This window comes from Staurois parvus, unplaced genomic scaffold (assembly GCF_062004578.1).
Source record: "Staurois parvus isolate SC_StPar_1 unplaced genomic scaffold, SC_StPar_1.0 ptg000543l, whole genome shotgun sequence".
In the NCBI taxonomy this organism is placed as follows: domain Eukaryota; kingdom Metazoa; phylum Chordata; class Amphibia; order Anura; family Ranidae; genus Staurois; species Staurois parvus.
The window spans coordinates 1,708,618-1,732,491 of NW_028318339.1; the positions used below are offsets into that span (position 1 = coordinate 1,708,618).

General features: G+C 44.1%; 2 protein-coding genes and 2 non-coding genes across 5 annotated transcripts in view; 1 reads left to right on the forward strand and 3 right to left on the reverse strand.

The window, feature by feature from the left end:
- Window positions 1–23,874, forward strand: part of TASP1 (taspase 1) — a 663,695-nt gene that overhangs the window by 379,506 nt on the left and 260,315 nt on the right. The window lies entirely within an intron of this gene.
- On the reverse strand, window positions 8,109–8,215 carry LOC149451356 (U6 spliceosomal RNA). The gene has a single exon (XR_016315104.1). It is a non-coding gene; the product is annotated as a U6 spliceosomal RNA (small nuclear RNA).
- LOC149451357 (U6 spliceosomal RNA) lies at window positions 13,035–13,141 on the reverse strand. The gene has a single exon (XR_016315067.1). It is a non-coding gene; the product is annotated as a U6 spliceosomal RNA (small nuclear RNA).
- Window positions 15,826–17,208, reverse strand: LOC149451358 (G protein-coupled receptor 20-like). The gene has a single exon (XM_089690775.1). It carries the CDS (start codon window positions 17,037–17,039, stop codon window positions 16,020–16,022), a length of 1,020 nt encoding a protein of 339 aa, XP_089546901.1. The 5' UTR covers window positions 17,040–17,208; the 3' UTR covers window positions 15,826–16,019.

Consider the following 23,874-nt stretch of genomic DNA (forward strand, 5'->3'; position numbering starts at 1 on the left):
AGGCCCCTAATCTGCCATAAGCCCCTATATACCGCCTCCTCATGCTGCTGCCAAGTCCAGAGTCTGTCATGGGTCCCTGTACGGCCTCCCATTGCTGCTGTCTCCATCGCCACACTCTGCCATGTGCCACTTTCAGGTCTCCTCACACACTGCTGGTGTGTTGAATTTTTTGACATAGGGTGCTGGCAGATTACGGGCCTCCTATAGCTGCTGCCAGGCCCCTAATCTGCCGTAGGCCCCTATATACCGCCTCCTCATGCTGCTGCCAGGTCCAGAGTCTCTCATGGGTCCCTGTACGGCCTCCCATTGCTGCTGTCTCCATCGCCACACTCTGCCATGTGCCACTTTCAGGTCTCCTCACACTGCTGGTGTGTTCCATTTTTTGTCATAGGGTGCTGGCAGATTATGGGCCTCCCATAACTGCTGCCAGGCCCCTAATCTGCCATGGGCCCCTATACCGACTCCTCATGCTGTGACGTTGCAACAAGGTGGAATTCAACCCTACATATGTTAGACCGCCTTTACGAACAGCAAAAGGCCATCACAGATTTCCTGATGTTAAAAGCAGATAAAGGTACTCCCTGTGTAACTTAGATGTCAGCCATTGGCAGCTCATGCGTGACACCTGCGCTTGCTCAGGCCCTTTGAGGAGGCCACGCTATTCGTGAGTCGGCAGGACTATGGGATGAACGACGTCATTCCTCTGTTGCACGTCCTGGAACAAATGCTGTTAACAATGGCTGGTCAGGGTGCGGTAGACGTGGCGCACAGATCTCAACGCCACATGGCCCCTGTGGGGGCAGGACTGGAAGAAGAGGAGGAGGTAGAGGAGGACATTGGTGCTCAGGAATTATTGAGTGAAATGGGTGGTTTTTCCACTCAGCGGACAGGAGTGGAGGAGCAGGAGCATCTGGTAGAGGAGGAGGAAGAGGAGACAGAGGACCTAGACGCACCGTGGCAGTATGCTGTGGAGATGGAGGCAGGGAGTCCCTCGCATTCCTTGGCACAAATGGCCCATAGCATGCTCGGTTGCTTGCGTAGCGACAGCCGAATAATAACCATTAGACAGAGGGATGACTTTTGGCTGTCCACCTTGTTGGACCCTCGCTACCGTTCAAAAATGGTGGCCTTTTTCACACCTGCTGAGAGGGAGGCCAAAATAACGTACTATAAAAAACACCTATGTAGTCAGCTGGTCTCTGCCTGTCTGCGCCAACGTCCATCCTCAGACACTGTGGGCCCTGTGCGCTCGTGTTCCGCTGCCATGGCAGCAGGGGAGGGGTGGGGTGGTAGGAGCAGTGGCAGCTCCACCAGCAGCGGCTGCCTCAGTCTGCAGTCGATGATGAGTAGCTTTCTTCACCAGCGCAGTGAGGAAACTACTAACCAGCCGCAGCAGCAGCAGCAGCATCAGGTGGACCTGGAGCAGGAGCTCAAACAACAGGCTTAGGCCTACTTGGACAGCACCCTGCCAACCGAGGTAGACAATCCCCTTGACTACTGGGCAACGAAACTTGACCTTTGGCCCCAACTAGCTGAATTTGCCCTTGAAAGGCTGTCATGCCCGGCCAGTAGCGTGGCATCGGAGCGCGTGTTTAGTGCGGCAGGAGGTATTGCAACTCCGCGGAGGACACGACTGTCCACCCAAAGTGTGGAGAGACTCACGTTTGTGAAAATGAATCAGGCGTGGATTAGTCTGGATTTCAAACCACCAGTTCCTGACACAACTGACTAAATCCGCCATGAATCATGCCCCAAACATGTGCCACTTTCAGGTCTCCTCACACTGCTGGTGTGTTCCATTTTTTGTCATAGGGTGCTGGCAGATTACGGGCCTCCCATAGCTGCTGCCAGGCCCCTAATCTGCCATGGGCCCCTATACCGCCTCCTCATGCTGCTGCCAAGTCCAGAGTCTCTCATGGGTCCCTGTACGGCCTCCCATTGCTGCTGCCTCCATCGCCACACTCTGCCATGTGCCACTTTCAGGTCTCCTCACACTGCTGGTGTGTTCCATTTTTTGTCATAGGGTGCTGGCAGATTACGGGCCTCCCATAGCTGCTGCCAGGCCCCTAATCTGCCATGGGCCCCTATACCGCCTCCTCATGCTGCTGCCAGGTCCAGAGTCTCTCATGGGTCCCTGTACGGCCTCCCATTGCTGCTGTCTCCATCGCCACACTCTGCCATGTGCCACTTTCAGGTCTCCTCACACTGCTGGTGGGTTCCATTTTTTGTCATAGGGTGCTGGCAGATTACGGGCCTCCCATAGCTGCTGCCAGGCCCGTAATCTGCCATGGGCCCCCGTACCGACTCCTCATGCTGCTGCCAGGCCCGTAATCTGTCATGGGCCACTGTTGTCGCTTGTTGGCATATTCCGCTCGTTCAGATGCTCCTTCTCCTGCTACTCCTCTTCACGGATTCCGTCAGCAGTCTTTCTTGGAATCCGTTTCCAAGAGACAACAGTTTGCGAGCACGCACCCGACGGTGCAGAAGCTGAACGTCCTCCTGTCCAAGTTGCTGCTGCCAGGCTCGTAATCTGTCATGCGCCCCTGTACCGCCTCCTCATGCTGCTGCCAGGTCCAGAGTGTGTCATGGGCCCCCGTACCGACTCCTCATGCTGCTGCCAGGCCCGTAATCTGTCATGGGCCCCTGTACCGCCTCCCCATGCTGCTGCCAGGTCCAGAGTGTGTCATGGGTCCCTGTACGGCCTCCCATTGCTGCTGCCAGGCCCGTAATCTGCCATGGGCCCCTGTACCGACTCCTCATGCTGCTGCCAGGCCCGTAATCTGTCATGGGCCCCTGTACCGCCTCCTCATGCTGCTGCCAGGTCCAGAGTGTGTCATGGGTCCCTGTACGGCCTCCCATTGCTGCTGTCTCTATCGCCACACTCTGCCATGTGCCACTTTCAGGTCTCCTCACACTGCTGGTGGTTTCCATTTTTGTCATAGGGTGCTGTATGGCCTCCCATTGCTGCTGCCTCCACCGCCACACTGTGGCTCCACACTCTGGTTTTGGCCCCGTGACTGCCCAAATGAGTGAAGTGTGCGGTGATTCTAAGATCGACGGCACTCATCTGCATGTCATACTGACTGACAGTATTATTTCTCTTCCCCAGCAGACTCCAAGGGCATTTAAATTAAAGGTACAGTGTTCTGCACTAATATTAAGTCTCTCTGAAGCCTAGAAACACCCTTTTTTAAGTTAAATTCACAGCGAATTTATTCGACTCGAATCGAATATTGTCCACGAATTCGCCGAATCAGTCGAATCGAATTTTTCATTTCTTCGCTCATCTCTATTTGTGTAGTATTATGTGCAGCAGACTGTGTTCTTCTATTGTTGTGACTTAGATGACGTTCAGAGCACATTTTATGCCCAATTCATGCAAAACTCCACGTAATCCCAAGGGGTTCACATACTTTTTCTTGCAACTGTAATCATAATCAATGTGATCAATAATGTCTGTCAGTTGAAAAGTTGATTTTACTGAAGAAAATGAGGAGCACACAGGCTATTGTTAAGCAGGACACCGCATGCAAGTGAGCAGCTCTGCCAGGAGGCATTGTGGGAAGGCAGGCAGGCCACGCCCACCATGCCTTGCTGGGCCCATAAAGCAGAGGTGGTTGGATCCAAACCATCCTCTGCTAGGCGGCTATTTTGGATTTGGATTTCCTGGTAATTATTAAAGAGCCATTTTAGTCCATTGGTTTTGTTTTTTTGCTATATTATTTTCAACTCACTTTGATTGATTGATGTATCTCTGTGGTTTTAAAAATGGTGCCTGCGCCATCTATCCACCTAGGGAAGCCTATTGAAACGAGTGGTCTGTCCTAGAGGTGCGCTACGAGAACGCACACGCTGGCATGCCCCTTACACCCCGGTCACGTCAGGTGCAACTTGGCCTGCGACTTGTAAAACTGTAGGCCAAGTCGCACCCTATTGTCCGCTATTAGAGCGGTCGTAGGGGTGCGGTTCCGGCTTTGTCGGAGCCGCGCCGACTTCTAAAGTAGTGCACGCAGCAGAGCTTTTGGTGCGATTTGCATAGGCATTGGTGTCAGCAGGTCGCCCGATTTTGAAATTGGTTTGGATGTGAGCGGGGGCTCAGGGTGTAAGCGAGCGCTTATGGCATTTGTTCCCTGGTTCCCTTTTTGTTTTCCCGAATGAAGGAGCTCGGGGGAGGGGCGCACTTTTGGCATCCTCACCTTGAGTGCCAGGGGACCTTTCCCAGAGCTGGCCCAGAGGTCGTTGGATGGAAACCATCCTCCGCTAGGCGGCTCTTTTTGATTTTCTCGTATCGATGAACCATTTCCATGCCGGGCACTTTTACCCCCTTCCTGCCCAGGCCATTTTTCAGGTTTCAGCGCTCTCACAATTTCAATGACAATTCGCTCGGTCATACAACATTGTACCCAAACAAACATTTCATCGTTTTCTTCACACAACTAGAGCTTTCTTTTGGTGGTATTTAATCACCGCTGGGGTTTTTATTTTTGGCTAAATTAACCAAAAAAGACCGAAAATTTAAAAACAAAACACGGTTTTCTTTGTTTCTGTTATAAAAGTTCGCAAATCCGTAATGGTTCTTCATAAATTTAGGCCGAGATGTATTCTGCTACATGTCTTTGGTGAAAATAACCCAAATTAGGATGTATTTTTTAGTTTGTAGGAAAGTGATAGAGTTCACAAACTCTGGTATAGGTCTGAATATTGATCAATCCTGAAGTAGTGACAGCCAATCTAATTTCTTGAGGCCCAAGAATGTCAGAACAGTACAGATATTCCCCAAATGACCCCTTTTTGTAAAGTAGACAGTACGACGGATTTCATAAGAGGCATGGCGAGTTTTTTGAAGTTGTATTTTTTTTGTCCGAATTTTTCAGAAAATGAAAAAAATGATTGTCACAATTATTTTTTTTTACATACTGTCACCAGTGCAGTACAGCGTCATCCTATCACTGGCATAGCGGTGATCAGGGACACTGACTGGTGACAGTATGGAAAGAAAAAAAAAAAAAAAAAAAAATCATTTTTTTTACTTTTTTTTTATTATTGTTCATTTTTTATTACATTTTTTTTCTTTTTCTTCAAGATTTTCTTTTCATATTTCCCTATGACCAAAGTAGTACAATGTTACCACAGTAACATTGTACTACTTTGGGGAAGTGATCAGTTTTTTTTTTTTTCTTTTCTTACACAATTTGCTTATAGCAAAGACTTCCTTTGCTATAAGCAAGCATTTACCTGAATGACATCGATTCATTCAGGGGTTTGTTTTTTTTTTTTTTTTTTTTGTGCTCAGCTGTGATCTGGCCACGGCTCATCACATGACATGTGCATGTGATCGCTGTGACGATTCACAGCTAGACACTAGTAGACAATGGATGGCATGCATGAAGCCATCCATGGTGTACAACTGTCATGTGACCTGCTGTGATTGGTCACAGCAGGTCACATGGTACCAGCAACGGGGCCGGTACTCAGATCTGTCATCGGCCGTGTCCGAGGTACATTGGTTTTGTTTTTTTGCTATATTATTTTCAACTCACTTTGATTGATTTATGTATCTCTGTGGTTTTAAAATCGATCTATTCACCTAGGGAAGCCTATTGAAACGAGTGGTCTGTCCTAGACGTGCGCTATGAGAACGCACACGCTGGCATGCCCCTTACACCCCGGTCACGTCAGGTGCAACTTGGCCTGCGACTTGTAAAACTGTAGGCCAAGTCGCACCCTATTGTCCGCTATTACAGCGGTCCTATGGGTGCGGTTCCGGCTTTGTCGGAGCCGCGCCGACCTCTAAAGTAGTGCACGCAGCAGAGCTTTTGGTGCGGTTTGCATAGGCATTGGTGTCAGCAGGTCGCCCGATTTTGAAATTGTTTTGGGTGTGAGCGGGGGCTCAGGGTGTAAGCGAGCGCTTATGGCATTTGTTCCCTGGTTCCCTTTTTGTTTTCCCGAATGAAGGAGCTCGGGGGAGGGGCGCACTTTTGGCATCCTCACCTTGAGTGCCAGGGGACCTTTCCCAGAGCTGGCCCAGAGGTCGTTGGATGGAAACCATCCTCCGCTAGGCGGCTCTTTTTGATTTTCTCGTATCGATGAACCATTTCCATGCCGGGCACTTTTACCCCCTTCCTGCCCAGGCCATTTTTCAGGTTTCAGCGCTCTCACAATTTCAATGACAATTCGCTCGGTCATACAACATTGTACCCAAACAAACATTTCATCGTTTTCTTCACACAACTAGAGCTTTCTTTTGGTGGTATTTAATCACCGCTGGGGTTTTTATTTTTGGCTAAATTAACCAAAAAAGACCGAAAATTTAAAAACAAAACACGGTTTTCTTTGTTTCTGTTATAAAAGTTCGCAAATCCGTAATGGTTCTTCATAAATTTAGGCCGAGATGTATTCTGCTACATGTCTTTGGTGAAAATAACCCAAATTAGGATGTATTTTTTAGTTTGTAGGAAAGTGATAGAGTTCACAAACTCTGGTATAGGTCTGAATATTGATCAATCCTGAAGTAGTGACAGCCAATCTAATTTCTTGAGGCCCAAGAATGTCAGAACAGTACAGATATTCCCCAAATGACCCCTTTTTGTAAAGTAGACAGTACGACGGATTTCATAAGAGGCATGGCGAGTTATTTGAAGTTGTATTTTTTTTGTCCAAATTTTTCAGAAAATGAAAAAAATGATTGTCACAATTATTTTTTTTTACATACTGTCACCAGTGCAGTACAGCGTCATCCTATCACTGGCATAGCGGTGATCAGGGACACTGACTGGTGACAGTATGGAAAAAAAAAAAAAAAAAAAAAAAAAAATCATTTTTTTTACTTTTTTTTTATTATTGTTCATTTTTTATTACATTTTTTTTCTTTTTCTTCAAGATTTTCTTTTCATATTTCCCTATGACCAAAGTAGTACAATGTTACCACAGTAACATTGTACTACTTTGGGGAAGTGATCAGTTTTTTTTTTTTTCTTTTCTTACACAATTTGCTTATAGCAAAGACTTCCTTTGCTATAAGCAAGCATTTACCTGAATGACATCGATTCATTCAGGGGTTTGTTTTTTTTTTTTTTTTTTTTTTTTTGTGCTCAGCTGTGATCTGGCCACGGCTCATCACATGACATGTGCATGTGATCGCTGTGACGATTCACAGCTAGACACTAGTAGACAATGGATGGCATGCATGAAGCCATCCATGGTGTACAACTGTCATGTGACCTGCTGTGATTGGTCACAGCAGGTCACATGGTACCAGCAACGGGGCCGGTACTCAGATCTGTCATCGGCCGTGTCCGAGGTACATTGGTTTTGTTTTTTTGCTATATTATTTTCAACTCACTTTGATTGATTTATGTATCTCTGTGGTTTTAAAATCGATCTATTCACCTAGGGAAGCCTATTGAAACGAGTGGTCTGTCCTAGACGTGCGCTATGAGAACGCACACGCTGGCATGCCCCTTACACCCCGGTCACGTCAGGTGCAACTTGGCCTGCGACTTGTAAAACTGTAGGCCAAGTCGCACCCTATTGTCCGCTATTAGAGCGGTCGTACGGGTGCGGTTCCGGCTTTGTCGGAGCCGCGCCGACTTCTAAAGTAGTGCACGCAGCAGAGCTTTTGGTGCGATTTGCATAGGCATTGGTGTCAGCAGGTCACCCAATTTTGAAATTGGTTTTGATGTGAGCGGGGGCTCAGGGTGTAAGAGAGCGCTTATGACATTTGCTGCCTTTTTGTTTTCCCGAATGAAGGGGCTCGGGGGAGGGGCGCACTTTGGCATCCTCACCTTGAGTGCCGGGGGAGCTTTCCCAGAGCTGGCCGTATAGAAAGGCATTGGGAAAGAAAGGGGAGCCAAGAGAAGGAGTGAGAGAATGGAGCGCCCCCATAGACTAACGGGGCAGTGGGATGCCCATAGGCGTGCTGCTCTTCTTCAGAGAAGGTTGGTGGGAGAAGCCGCTAGGGCACGTGCAGCTTTCAGTTGCGCTCTAACCGTAAGCCGCAGCTTGTAATTTTTATTTTTTAAAATAGTTGATGCTAAGAGTAAAAAAAAAAAGAAAGAAAGAAAGCAAGAAATCCAAAGCATTGAATTGAAGGAAGGTTGTTTGAGGAAAAAATTTGGGACCGCTTCATGGGTTAGCATGTCAACCTTACGCAGGGGCTTGCTAATTTTCTCTGTATCGTTCCATGATTGTAATCCTGCCCACCCGCCGATGCGGGGGGGCAAAGCAATGGGAGAGCCCGAGGGGTATATAAGCCGTCAAAGAGGTCAGAAGATCAGCTTATGGAGAGCATTGAATGTCAGTGTTCTGCGCTATTTCTGCCAAACTATGTTTATGAATTCTAAGAATGCTTTTTGTATAATCATAATCAATGTGATCAATAATGTCTGTCAGTTGAAAAGTTGATTTTACTGAAGAAAATGAGGAGCACACAGGCTATTGTTAAGCAGGACACCGCATGCAAGTGAGCAGCTCTGCCAGGAGGCATTGTGGGAAGGCAGGCAGGCCACGCCCACCATGCCTTGCTGGGCCCATAAAGCAGAGGTGGTTGGATCCAAACCATCCTCTGCTAGGCGGCTATTTTGGATTTGGATTTCCTGGTAATTATTAAAGAGCCATTTTAGTCCATTGGTTTTGTTTTTTTGCTATATTATTTTCAACTCACTTTGATTGATTGATGTATCTCTGTGGTTTTAAAAATGGTGCCTGCGCCATCTATCCACCTAGGGAAGCCTATTGAAACGAGTGGTCTGTCCTAGAGGTGCGCTACGAGAACGCACACGCTGGCATGCCCCTTACACCCCGGTCACGTCAGGTGCAACTTGGCCTGCGACTTGCAAAACTGTAGGCCAAGTCGCACCCTATTGTCCGCTATTACAGCGGTCCTATGGGTGCGGTTCCGGCTTTGTCGGAGCCGCGCCGACCTCTAAAGTAGTGCACGCAGCAGAGCTTTTGGTGCGGTTTGCATAGGCATTGGTGTCAGCAGGTCGCCCGATTTTGAAATGGTTTTGGGTGTGAGCGGGGGCTCAGGGTGTAAGCGAGCGCTTATGGCATTTGTTCCCTGGTTCCCTTTTTGTTTTCCCGAATGAAGGAGCTCGGGGGAGGGGCGCACTTTTGGCATCCTCACCTTGAGTGCCAGGGGACCTTTCCCAGAGCTGGCCCAGAGGTCGTTGGATGGAAACCATCCTCCGCTAGGCGGCTCTTTTTGATTTTCTCGTATCGATGAACCATTTCCATGCCGGGCACTTTTACCCCCTTCCTGCCCAGGCCATTTTTCAGGTTTCAGCGCTCTCACAATTTCAATGACAATTCGCTCGGTCATACAACATTGTACCCAAACAAACATTTCATCGTTTTCTTCACACAACTAGAGCTTTCTTTTGGTGGTATTTAATCACCGCTGGGGTTTTTATTTTTGGCTAAATTAACCAAAAAAGACCGAAAATTTAAAAACAAAACACGGTTTTCTTTGTTTCTGTTATAAAAGTTCGCAAATCCGTAATGGTTCTTCATAAATTTAGGCCGAGATGTATTCTGCTACATGTCTTTGGTGAAAATAACCCAAATTAGGATGTATTTTTTAGTTTGTAGGAAAGTGATAGAGTTCACAAACTCTGGTATAGGTCTGAATATTGATCAATCCTGAAGTAGTGACAGCCAATCTAATTTCTTGAGGCCCAAGAATGTCAGAACAGTACAGATATTCCCCAAATGACCCCTTTTTGTAAAGTAGACAGTACGACGGATTTCATAAGAGGCATGGCGAGTTTTTTGAAGTTGTATTTTTTTTGTCCGAATTTTTCAGAAAATGAAAAAAATGATTGTCACAATTATTTTTTTTTACATACTGTCACCAGTGCAGTACAGCGTCATCCTATCACTGGCATAGCGGTGATCAGGGACACTGACTGGTGACAGTATGGAAAGAAAAAAAAAAAAAAAAAAAATCATTTTTTTTACTTTTTTTTTATTATTGTTCATTTTTTATTACATTTTTTTTCTTTTTCTTCAAGATTTTCTTTTCATATTTCCCTATGACCAAAGTAGTACAATGTTACCACAGTAACATTGTACTACTTTGGGGAAGTGATCAGTTTTTTTTTTTTCTTTTCTTACACAATTTGCTTATAGCAAAGACTTCCTTTGCTATAAGCAAGCATTTACCTGAATGACATCGATTCATTCAGGGGTTTGTTTTTTTTTTTTTTTTTTTTTTTGTGCTCAGCTGTGATCTGGCCACGGCTCATCACATGACATGTGCATGTGATCGCTGTGACGATTCACAGCTAGACACTAGTAGACAATGGATGGCATGCATGAAGCCATCCATGGTGTACAACTGTCATGTGACCTGCTGTGATTGGTCACAGCAGGTCACATGGTACCAGCAACGGGGCCGGTACTCAGATCTGTCATCGGCCGTGTCCGAGGTACATTGGTTTTGTTTTTTTGCTATATTATTTTCAACTCACTTTGATTGATTTATGTATCTCTGTGGTTTTAAAATCGATCTATTCACCTAGGGAAGCCTATTGAAACGAGTGGTCTGTCCTAGACGTGCGCTATGAGAACGCACACGCTGGCATGCCCCTTACACCCCGGTCACGTCAGGTGCAACTTGGCCTGCGACTTGTAAAACTGTAGGCCAAGTCGCACCCTATTGTCCGCTATTACAGCGGTCCTATGGGTGCGGTTCCGGCTTTGTCGGAGCCGCGCCGACCTCTAAAGTAGTGCACGCAGCAGAGCTTTTGGTGCGGTTTGCATAGGCATTGGTGTCAGCAGGTCGCCCGATTTTGAAATTGTTTTGGGTGTGAGCGGGGGCTCAGGGTGTAAGCGAGCGCTTATGGCATTTGTTCCCTGGTTCCCTTTTTGTTTTCCCGAATGAAGGAGCTCGGGGGAGGGGCGCACTTTTGGCATCCTCACCTTGAGTGCCAGGGGACCTTTCCCAGAGCTGGCCCAGAGGTCGTTGGATGGAAACCATCCTCCGCTAGGCGGCTCTTTTTGATTTTCTCGTATCGATGAACCATTTCCATGCCGGGCACTTTTACCCCCTTCCTGCCCAGGCCATTTTTCAGGTTTCAGCGCTCTCACAATTTCAATGACAATTCGCTCGGTCATACAACATTGTACCCAAACAAACATTTCATCGTTTTCTTCACACAACTAGAGCTTTCTTTTGGTGGTATTTAATCACCGCTGGGGTTTTTATTTTTGGCTAAATTAACCAAAAAAGACCGAAAATTTAAAAACAAAACACGGTTTTCTTTGTTTCTGTTATAAAAGTTCGCAAATCCGTAATGGTTCTTCATAAATTTAGGCCGAGATGTATTCTGCTACATGTCTTTGGTGAAAATAACCCAAATTAGGATGTATTTTTTAGTTTGTAGGAAAGTGATAGAGTTCACAAACTCTGGTATAGGTCTGAATATTGATCAATCCTGAAGTAGTGACAGCCAATCTAATTTCTTGAGGCCCAAGAATGTCAGAACAGTACAGATATTCCCCAAATGACCCCTTTTTGTAAAGTAGACAGTACGACGGATTTCATAAGAGGCATGGCGAGTTTTTTGAAGTTGTATTTTTTTTGTCCGAATTTTTCAGAAAATGAAAAAAATGATTGTCACAATTATTTTTTTTTACATACTGTCACCAGTGCAGTACAGCGTCATCCTATCACTGGCATAGCGGTGATCAGGGACACTGACTGGTGACAGTATGGAAAAAAAAAAAAAAAAAAAAAATCATTTTTTTTACTTTTTTTTTATTATTGTTCATTTTTTATTACATTTTTTTTCTTTTTCTTCAAGATTTTCTTTTCATATTTCCCTATGACCAAAGTAGTACAATGTTACCACAGTAACATTGTACTACTTTGGGGAAGTGATCAGTTTTTTTTTTTTTCTTTTCTTACACAATTTGCTTATAGCAAAGACTTCCTTTGCTATAAGCAAGCATTTACCTGAATGACATCGATTCATTCAGGGGTTTGTTTTTTTTTTTTTTTTTTTTTTTGTGCTCAGCTGTGATCTGGCCACGGCTCATCACATGACATGTGCATGTGATCGCTGTGACGATTCACAGCTAGACACTAGTAGACAATGGATGGCATGCATGAAGCCATCCATGGTGTACAACTGTCATGTGACCTGCTGTGATTGGTCACAGCAGGTCACATGGTACCAGCAACGGGGCCGGTACTCAGATCTGTCATCGGCCGTGTCTGAGGTACATTGGTTTTGTTTTTTTGCTATATTATTTTCAACTCACTTTGATTGATTTATGTATCTCTGTGGTTTTAAAATCGATCTATTCACCTAGGGAAGCCTATTGAAACGAGTGGTCTGTCCTAGACGTGCGCTATGAGAACGCACACGCTGGCATGCCCCTTACACCCCGGTCACGTCAGGTGCAACTTGGCCTGCGACTTGTAAAACTGTAGGCCAAGTCGCACCCTATTGTCCGCTATTAGAGCGGTCGTACGGGTGCGGTTCCGGCTTTGTCGGAGCCGCGCCGACTTCTAAAGTAGTGCACGCAGCAGAGCTTTTGGTGCGATTTGCATAGGCATTGGTGTCAGCAGGTCACCCAATTTTGAAATTGGTTTTGATGTGAGCGGGGGCTCAGGGTGTAAGAGAGCGCTTATGGCATTTGCTGCCTTTTTGTTTTCCCGAATGAAGGGGCTCGGGGGAGGGGCGCACTTTGGCATCCTCACCTTGAGTGCCGGGGGAGCTTTCCCAGAGCTGGCCGTATAGAAAGGCATTGGGAAAGAAAGGGGAGCCAAGAGAAGGAGTGAGAGAATGGAGCGCCCCCATAGACTAACGGGGCAGTGGGATGCCCATAGGCGTGCTGCTCTTCTTCAGAGAAGGTTGGTGGGAGAAGCCGCTAGGGCACGTGCAGCTTTCAGTTGCGCTCTAACCGTAAGCCGCAGCTTGTAATTTTTATTTTTTAAAATAGTTGATGCTAAGAGTAAAAAAAAAAAAAAAGAAAGAAAGAAAGCAAGAAATCCAAAGCATTGAATTGAAGGAAGGTTGTTTGAGGAAAAAATTTGGGACCGCTTCATGGGTTAGCATGTCAACCTTACGCAGGGGCTTGCTAATTTTCTCTGTATCGTTCCACGATTGTAATCCTGCCCACCCGCCGATGCGGGGGGGCAAAGCAATGGGAGAGCCCGAGGGGTATATAAGCCGTCAAAGAGGTCAGAAGATCAGCTTATGGAGAGCGTTGAATGTCAGTGTTCTGCGCTATTTCTGCCAAACTATGTTTATGAATTCTAAGAATGCTTTTTGTATACAGTTGCAAGAAAAAGTATGTGAACCCCTTGGGATTACGTGGAGTTTTGCATGAATTGGGCATAAAATGTGCTCTGAACGTTATCTAAGTCACAACAATAGAAGAACACAGTCTGCTGAACATAATACTACACAAACATTAGATGTTGCCATGGTTTAATTACACATACCATGTAAACATTCACAGTGCGGGGAGGAAAAAGTATGTGAACCTTTGGACTTAATAACTGGTTGACCCTCCTTTTGGCAGCAATAACCTCAACCAAACGTTTCCTGTAGTTGTAGATCAGACCTGCACAACGATCTGGAGTCATTTTGGACCACTCCTCTTCACAAAACTGTTTCAGTGTAGCAATATTCTTGGGATGTCTCTTGTGAATCGCTCTCTTAAGGTCATGCCACAGCATTTCAATCGGGTTGAGGTCAGGACTCTGACTGGGCCACTCCAAAAGGCGTATTCTGTGCTGTTGCAGCCATTGTTTTGTTGAATGACTTGTATGCTTTGGGTCATTGTCCTGTTGCATCACCCATCCTCTGCGGAGCTTCAGTTGGTGGACAGATGGTCGTACGTTTTCCTGCAAAATGTCTTGATAAACTCTGGAATTCATTTTCCCATCAATGACAACAATCCATCTAGGCCCTGAGGCAGCAAAGCAGCCCCAAACCATGATGCTCCCTCCGCCATGTTTTACAGTGGGGATGAGGTTTTGATGTTGGTGTGCTGGGCCTTTTTTTCACCACACAGTGTTGTGTGTTCTTCCCAAACAACTCAATCTTGGTGTCATCTGTCCACAGTATATTTTGCCAGTAGTGCTGTGGAACATCCAGGTGCTCTTTTGCAAACTTCAAACGTGCTGCAATATTCTTTTTGGACAGCAATGGCTTCCTCCGTGGTGTCCTCCCATGTACTCCATTCTTGTTTCATGTTTTCCTTATTGTAGATGTGTCAACAAAAATGTTAGCATGTGCCAGAGATTTCTGTAGGTCTTTAGCTGACACTCTGGGATTCTTCTTTACCTCATGCAGCATTCTGCGCTGTGCTCTTGCAGTCATTTTTACAGGACGACCACGCCTAGGGAGAGTAGCAACAGTGCTAAACTTTCTCCATTTGTAGACCGTCTGTCTTACCGTGGACACATGAACATCAAGCCTTTTGGAGATACTTTTGTAACCCTTTCCAGCTTCATGCAAGTCAACAATTCTTGATCGTAGGTCTTCTGAGAGCTCTTTTCTGCGAGGCATGGTTCACATCAGACAGTGCTTCTTGAAACCAATAAACCCAAAACAGGTGTGTGTTTTTTAAGGGCAGGACAGCTGTCAGCAACACATCCAATATCATCACACTGATTGGAGTCAAGGTTGGCTCACTCCTGACTCCAATTAGCTCTGGGAGAAGTCATTAAGCTAGGGACTCACATACTTTTTCCTCCCTGCACTGTGAATGTTTACATGTTATGTGCAATTAAACCATGGCAACATCTAATGTTTGTGTAGTATTATTGAAAGGAATGTGAATCTTGTTCCCTTCTGCACTGACTTCCGTCAGCCCCTGGCATCGACCAAAAATTACCTCGGATCCGGAGTTCACCTGAGACACAAAGGAATGGCAGACAGACACAAAGTAGTATCTCAGAATGAACTGAATTTATTCTTCCGTGTTTAAACTTATATATGAAACTTAAAACAAAGCATAGAAATATAAGAGCCAATCAATTGACAGGTATGCATTTAACCAATTAGAATATTACATACGTCACTCATGCCCAATCAGTTGGCATATATGTTAATTATTAGTATATACGTCAATGCTTGAACTTTCAGACACCTTCAGAAAGCAGACAGTTCCTTTTTACCGTTGGCCTAAAATTATTAATACACTTTCAACAGGATGTAGCTCACCGCAGACTTTCAGTCTTAGGCTTAGTTAAGGGAAAAAGGGGAAGTTGCACCTGGACAAGGAAAAAAGAGGAACTTCCTAACTCCTGACAAAATACCGTTTAAAACAAGAAAATCAATTCTTTTAAAATACAGGCTTGAAATGGATGCTGATTCTTAAAATGGACGGGCTTTGGCTAAGAGAAACAAGATGGTGGAACATCAAACTTAGGGGCTAATCCCTTCAAACCCCCTCTTAGGTCACACACGTGACCTTACACCTTAGTCACAGGTTGGTACCTGGGGCCCTTAGTAGGTAATCAGGGTTCCCCATATACCAAACCAGGTTTCAAATAAACTGACCAGTGGATTTTCTACTCCTGAGCTTTCAGCTAATTCTTCAAACAATATTTGGAGGTTGTGAAGGGCTCTAATAATACTTCCATCAGAAACAGTGTTATGGGGAATAAGAGTACAACCGCAGGAGTTAAACATTTTACATACTTTCCCTTTATCAGCTAATAACATATCAAAACAGTATGGTTCTACCAAACTTTTGTTAACCATAGCCAATGTAGTTAACCCAATTTACATTCCCGCTAAACTGTACCCATATAATACAAACAAATTCTGTAACAACATTACTATGTTCAAATCAGGCAAAATTTCCTGATACTGGTTTAGAGACTTAAAAGTAAATTATATAATCTGGTAACAGGGAATTTTCTTAACCAAATCAGTACATTCCTTCTCAGTGATATTATCTTTGTACACTCTAATTAGACAGAACATATTAGTTTCTTTTTCCTGAAAAAAGAAAGGAACCAGTCTCAATGCCCAATCCATCTTTTGATTGCATCATTACTCCTGTATTCTCCTAGCCACCAGGGCGAGCTGCCTACGGCAGGGGCAGGGACTGTTAAAAGGAACTGGTGGCGGTTGTTCTCTGAAAATACTATTCCTAGCGGATTGGAAATGGCTAGTAACAAAACAATAAACAATGGGATCCATACAACTATTAAAACTACTCAAAGTTACTGTGACATGGTACACAATGAGGATGACATCCCGAGACACCTCACTGCGGACACAGAAAACCACTTGACTAACATGAATGGGAGTGAAACAGACTGTGAAGATGACCAGCACCATTATGAGGAGCTGTACCGCCTTCACCCGTCTCTCTCGGCTTTGGTTCATTTGTATTGACTTGGACAAAGTCCACATGATCCGCAGGGTGTAGAAAACAACAATCACCAAGGGAACAAAATACTCAAAACCTGTCAGCATAAGTAGCTGGAAAAAACAACAATGTTTGTGGTTAATCGTTGTGGTCAGTATGATGAAAGTTACAATTACAGCAAATATCCAAATCAAAACACAGATGCATTTGGCATAACTGGGATTTCTCCATCTGCATGAGGCTCTGGCTTGCACAATGGCCAGGTAGCGATCAACACAGATGCAGGTCAGGAAAAGAATACTACAGTACATGTTCACAGAATACGTAAAACTGTGAACATAATAGCAGATATAACAGGTCTCTACATTACGGTAATACATAACAATTCGCGCTGGTAGAGAGAGACCCACTAAGAGGTCTGTCACTACCAAGTTAATGGTGTAAATAACAGAGGGTGTCCTTACTTTGGTCTGAAAACAGAACACATAAAGGGCCAAACTGTTCAGTATTATGCCCATCAAAAAAATAAAAGAGTTAATAATTAGCAACGCCACCCAAAGGCCATAGAACCTTTGATGCAAGGTTTCACCTGGGTTGGCTTGTTGAGGGATTTGGAATTGTTTGTCATTTGCTATAGATTCATTCAGTTCAAGTTCTTTGGATGGGTTGAAGTTTCCAGGGCTGACGAAGCACTCCATGTAGTTCAGATCAATCTCTCAGGACTTCTCTGGCTGCTTCTTCTGTATCTGTGTCTTTGCCTTTGTCTTGCTTCTTAGGGGCTTGGTTCACCCTTTTTACACGGCTGGCATGGATCCAGGCCTTGGAATCCTCAGTCAGAACAGCGGTCCTAGTGACAGCGATCACGGAAACAAGTTGGTTCCTGTGAAAAAAAAGAAAAAAGTGCCAGCAACATTTCCTTCAACTTTGTCCAAAGTTTCAATAAACTTTCTCACATATTCTTCCTGAATCAATCCTAAATCCCCTCTTTCTACCATGAGTGGCTGTCTGGCCCAGGGAGTGGGAAAGAACCTATCCATTAAAACCTAAAAAGGGGGGTAACCTGTCTTCTTAGAAGGAATCATCCTTATCTCTATACCTGAACTCTGAGGGACATTTCCACCTAGCGGCTAAACATATCCACAATTACCCAAAAATATTCCTGTCCTTTTCCTACTTCTGGCATGTGTGTAAAATCTACCTGTGAGCGGATAAAAAATGTTAATGTCTTGTCTTGTGAGGATTGTTCCTAATATATGTAATGCATCTAGACACATATGATTTTACCATAAAAGGGGGGGCCAGGGATGAAAAAAAATCCAGCAGTTCACATGTAACCTGCCATCCCCTGTGACCTATCCCATAATACTGTGAGCTGTGACCTACCCCATGATACTGTAAGATGAACAGAGGTGCACTAGCTTCTAGAATACATGGTCTCCCCTCTTGTGACACAAAGTCCAGTTAGTGGAACTTTGGTCACACTAACTACATTCCACTTAATATCTTTAGAAGTAGCAAATGTACTGCAATATTTGATCTAACAGTGACATTTAAAATTGGAGCAGGATCTAAAGTGGGAGGAATATATTTTATTCTCAACTTGGGGTTTAACAACAGTATAACCTCATATTCACTAAGTGGTGGTGTGTAAGGTGGTCTCATGTCCAAGAGTAAATGACATAGCCATTTGAATCACCATCACAAATAATAGCAAACTTCTGAGACACACAGGCATGCCTTGAACCTGTACCAGAACCATCTTTGAGAAAAAACAAAACAAAAGGGCGGAGTGTACCTCCATGCTCCCCAAGCCAGGATTCCTGACATAGTTTTACAATTTTCCCTAGCATACAGGTAAAACATTTGATCATATGCGGGCAGACCAAGACCAGGGGCTATTACCATAGCATGTTTCAAATACACAAAAACATTACACATTTCAATTAACCATTTCACAAGATCTGACATTTCTAAACCTGTGGTTTGTCTCAAAATACTGTCATAGTAGGAACAGTCAGGTATCCATTGGCGGCAGCAACCAATCATATCAAGAAAGGTAAGCATGTCTTTCTTGGTCAATGGGCGGGGCAGACCCACAAGAGCCGCAGCTCTCTTTGTGACTGAATTTCCTATCACCTTTTGTGAGGACAAAACCAAGGTATTCAACAGTTTCTTAACACCATTATAACTTTGCTTAGACACTTTATGATCACATATAAGATACACACTCCACCTGGCTGGCTGTCCGCACTGAAACCAACTAAACCATGGCTAGGAGTTCATGGCTTGGGGCCTGGAGGACTACAGTATAATCCTGGAGAAATTCATTCCAGATAAAACCTTTACCTCTAAAGTTAAAGGCAAAAATTAGCCATGTCTCCTTAACAACAGGAATTTGCTAAAAAAAAACAATTTGTCAAATCAATCTCTTGTAAAAAAAAAAACAACTCGGCATCAGGTGGGATGGAGGAAATGAGTATTGGTACGTCAGGTACTATTGGGACAATGAGAAGAACATTTATAGCACTCAGGTCCTGCACAAATCTGTAAGAACCGTCTGGCTTCTCAACTAGATTTATTGGGCTGTTGTATGGTGAAATCATCTTTCCAAGGATTCTTGCCTTGAAACAAATTCTCCACCACGGACACTATTCTTACCTCCTGTATTTTAAACAAAAGGGCCTTATCTATGAAACACAGTGTGGCCTTGTATTGGAATGCAGGAAATGAATCCCACATCCAAGGAACTGTCCGCTCAAACTTTTATATTGTTTTCAGCAGAGAGTGAGGGGTCATATTTCAATAAACACTGTCATAACAGGGACAGTTGGTATCCCGGCAGATTAAGCTACAATACCTCCTTTCCCAGAGTTTTAGATTAACACTAAGCTTTCCCAAGAGAACAAATCAACTGGACAATTGGGTATGATTTTGAATAAATGCTCTAGCAGCAAAACAAAAAAACTGAAAAAGGTGGTGCTTTAAAAATGTCGGTGGGTTTCCCACCTGTTCTTATAGAGAGTTTTCCACTTTTTCAGCGAATCCTCTCCACATACTGTTTCAGGTGGTGAACTCGGGATGTCTGTTACATCCAGACTATCACTCTCCCTTAATACCAGGGAACCTGAACCAGAGGATTCTTCAAAAAATAAATCCTCCTCAGTAATTGGAGTGAGAACAATTCTCCCTTCGGCTTCATGTGTGGCAGAAGTCTGAACTACACTCTGAGAATCCTCGGGAGCTTGAACTGTAGAAGGCTGTGTGGCAGGAATTTGGACTGCACTAGGTATTTGGTGTGTCTGTGCAGATATTAATACTGGTGATATAGGGGGTGCAGTGGGGATGGGATTTGGAATTACATAATGGTTGGTTAGGAAATCAACAATTTCCTCTGTAAGGGTGGGATAACCGTATGGTGGAGGGAGTAACATGAGAGGGTGTGTGGATCTGTCTATTTCTGACTCTAATAAATGTATTCTCGCTGCATCATCATTCCTCACCTCCGCCTTCTTTTGCCGCTTATTTTTCCTATAAAACCAAAGCGGAGCAAACGTCACCCAATTCTGTCCACCCCTGGCCATATACCTTGGGTCCCACATGGGGTCTCCTTCGTACCACGGAAATGACTGTTTTTCTCCCAGACAGAGTCCCCTAACCATGTCCATGTGAAAAATACTATTGCTTCCACTATAGGGAAATGGATCCACACTGCCCATTACTTCACTCCATTCTGCTAATCTATCTACCCAGGGGTGAATTAAAGAATAATCTGTCCCACAGATACGGGCTACATAATCTATACATGATTCACCAACTTTTGGGAGAGGGGGCCTATTCCTACTCTGACTTCTCCCCATATCTTACACTTGAATATATCTGTATCACAAATCTGTCCTATAGGCTGTAATGACAATTTATCCTATAAAAATGCCTGGACCTAAGATACTTTCTCTAGTCTTTCTCTAGTGACTGATAAAAGTGAAGATTATAACCTGGGTGTACAATACTTTCTAATAATATTCTGCCAATCTTTTCTAGCTTACAACACAATTTAAACAAAACATTTACATAGGCACCCAACTCGGCGTTACCACGCAATCACCTCACCCAGATCATCAACCAATAAGGCTTATCTGTGTGGGGTGGGGCATGTCACACGGAAATTGACAATACCTTCAGTGACCACTGGCCCATACACTTTACCACCTGGGCACTTGTGTCACACAAACAAATTATCTTATACTTCTATGCGATAGGAAGAAAAGCAAAGGTTTACAGGTGAATTATTGGTCAACCCCGGGCTTTTCCTGGTTTCTTCTCAGAGAAACTCTTTTCCAATCTCTTCTTATAAGAAATTGTGCAGTTCCCAAAACTGCCTCTAGTCTTTTCCAAAAGACCTTTGTGCTCCCCACAGCACTTTTTTTTTGCGCCTGGCCACTGACGTCTTAAGACGCGAAGCCCAGTGCTTACCTTAGGGCATGAGATTTCAATCAGAGCTTTTCTGGCAAGAGACTATCTGGCAAAATGACAAAAAATCTTACTTACCAAAAAAGATGATTATCTCATCCCGGACACGAGCCCCCAATTGAAAGGAATGTGAATCTTGTTCCCTTCTGCACTGACTTCCGTCAGCCCCTGGCATCGACCAAAAATTACCTCGGATCCGGAGTTCACCTGAGACACAAAGGAATGGCAGACAGACACAAAGTAGTATCTCAGAATGAACTGAATTTATTCTTCCGTGTTTAAACTTATATATGAAACTTAAAACAAAGCATAGAAATATAAGAGCCAATCAATTGACAGGTATGCATTTAACCAATTAGAATATTACATACGTCACTCATGCCCAATCAGTTGGCATATATGTTAATTATTAGTATATACGTCAATGCTTGAACTTTCAGACACCTTCAGAAAGCAGACAGTTCCTTTTTACCGTTGGCCTAAAATTATTAATACACTTTCAACAGGATGTAGCTCACCGCAGACTTTCAGTCTTAGGCTTAGTTAAGGGAAAAAGGGGAAGTTGCACCTGGACAAGGAAAAAAGAGGAACTTCCTAACTCCTGACAAAATACCGTTTAAAACAAGAAAATCAATTCTTTTAAAATACAGGCTTGAAATGGATGCTGATTCTTAAAATGGACGGGCTTTGGCTAAGAGAAACAAGATGGTGGAACATCAAACTTAGGGGCTAATCCCTTCAATTATGTGCAGCAGACTGTGTTCTTCTATTGTTGTGACTTAGATGACGTTCAGAGCACATTTTATGCCCAATTCATGCAAAACTCCACGTAATCCCAAGGGGTTCACATACTTTTTCTTGCAACTGTAATCATAATCAATGTGATCAATAATGTCTGTCAGTTGAAAAGTTGATTTTACTGAAGAAAATGAGGAGCACACAGGCTATTGTTAAGCAGGACACCGCATGCAAGTGAGCAGCTCTGCCAGGAGGCATTGTGGGAAGGCAGGCAGGCCACGCCCACCATGCCTTGCTGGGCCCATAAAGCAGAGGTGGTTGGATCCAAACCATCCTCTGCTAGGCGGCTATTTTGGATTTGGATTTCCTGGTAATTATTAAAGAGCCATTTTAGTCCATTGGTTTTGTTTTTTTGCTATATTATTTTCAACTCACTTTGATTGATTGATGTATCTCTGTGGTTTTAAAAATGGTGCCTGCGCCATCTATCCACCTAGGGAAGCCTATTGAAACGAGTGGTCTGTCCTAGAGGTGCGCTACGAGAACGCACACGCTGGCATGCCCCTTACACCCCGGTCACGTCAGGTGCAACTTGGCCTGCGACTTGCAAAACTGTAGGCCAAGTCGCACCCTATTGTCCGCTATTACAGCGGTCCTATGGGTGCGGTTCCGGCTTTGTCGGAGCCGCGCCGACCTCTAAAGTAGTGCACGCAGCAGAGCTTTTGGTGCGGTTTGCATAGGCATTGGTGTCAGCAGGTCGCCCGATTTTGAAATGGTTTTGGGTGTGAGCGGGGGCTCAGGGTGTAAGCGAGCGCTTATGGCATTTGTTCCCTGGTTCCCTTTTTGTTTTCCCGAATGAAGGAGCTCGGGGGAGGGGCGCACTTTTGGCATCCTCACCTTGAGTGCCAGGGGACCTTTCCCAGAGCTGGCCCAGAGGTCGTTGGATGGAAACCATCCTCCGCTAGGCGGCTCTTTTTGATTTTCTCGTATCGATGAACCATTTCCATGCCGGGCACTTTTACCCCCTTCCTGCCCAGGCCATTTTTCAGGTTTCAGCGCTCTCACAATTTCAATGACAATTCGCTCGGTCATACAACATTGTACCCAAACAAACATTTCATCGTTTTCTTCACACAACTAGAGCTTTCTTTTGGTGGTATTTAATCACCGCTGGGGTTTTTATTTTTGGCTAAATTAACCAAAAAAGACCGAAAATTTAAAAACAAAACACGGTTTTCTTTGTTTCTGTTATAAAAGTTCGCAAATCCGTAATGGTTCTTCATAAATTTAGGCCGAGATGTATTCTGCTACATGTCTTTGGTGAAAATAACCCAAATTAGGATGTATTTTTTAGTTTGTAGGAAAGTGATAGAGTTCACAAACTCTGGTATAGGTCTGAATATTGATCAATCCTGAAGTAGTGACAGCCAATCTAATTTCTTGAGGCCCAAGAATGTCAGAACAGTACAGATATTCCCCAAATGACCCCTTTTTGTAAAGTAGACAGTACGACGGATTTCATAAGAGGCATGGCGAGTTTTTTGAAGTTGTATTTTTTTTGTCCGAATTTTTCAGAAAATGAAAAAAATGATTGTCACAATTATTTTTTTTTACATACTGTCACCAGTGCAGTACAGCGTCATCCTATCACTGGCATAGCGGTGATCAGGGACACTGACTGGTGACAGTATGGAAAGAAAAAAAAAAAAAAAAAAAATCATTTTTTTTACTTTTTTTTTATTATTGTTCATTTTTTATTACATTTTTTTTCTTTTTCTTCAAGATTTTCTTTTCATATTTCCCTATGACCAAAGTAGTACAATGTTACCACAGTAACATTGTACTACTTTGGGGAAGTGATCAGTTTTTTTTTTTTCTTTTCTTACACAATTTGCTTATAGCAAAGACTTCCTTTGCTATAAGCAAGCATTTACCTGAATGACATCGATTCATTCAGGGGTTTGTTTTTTTTTTTTTTTTTTTTTTTTTTTTTGTGCTCAGCTGTGATCTGGCCACGGCTCATCACATGACATGTGCATGTGATCGCTGTGACGATTCACAGCTAGACACTAGTAGACAATGGATGGCATGCATGAAGCCATCCATGGTGTACAACTGTCATGTGACCTGCTGTGATTGGTCACAGCAGGTCACATGGTACCAGCAACGGGGCCGGTACTCAGATCTGTCATCGGCCGTGTCCGAGGTACATTGGTTTTGTTTTTTTGCTATATTATTTTCAACTCACTTTGATTGATTTATGTATCTCTGTGGTTTTAAAATCGATCTATTCACCTAGGGAAGCCTATTGAAACGAGTGGTCTGTCC

Bases quoted from the DNA above. Each gene is read 5' to 3' on its own strand.
- LOC149451358 (XM_089690775.1), bottom strand. From the start codon at position 17,039: ATGGAGTGCTTCGTCAGCCCTGGAAACTTCAACCCATCCAAAGAACTT.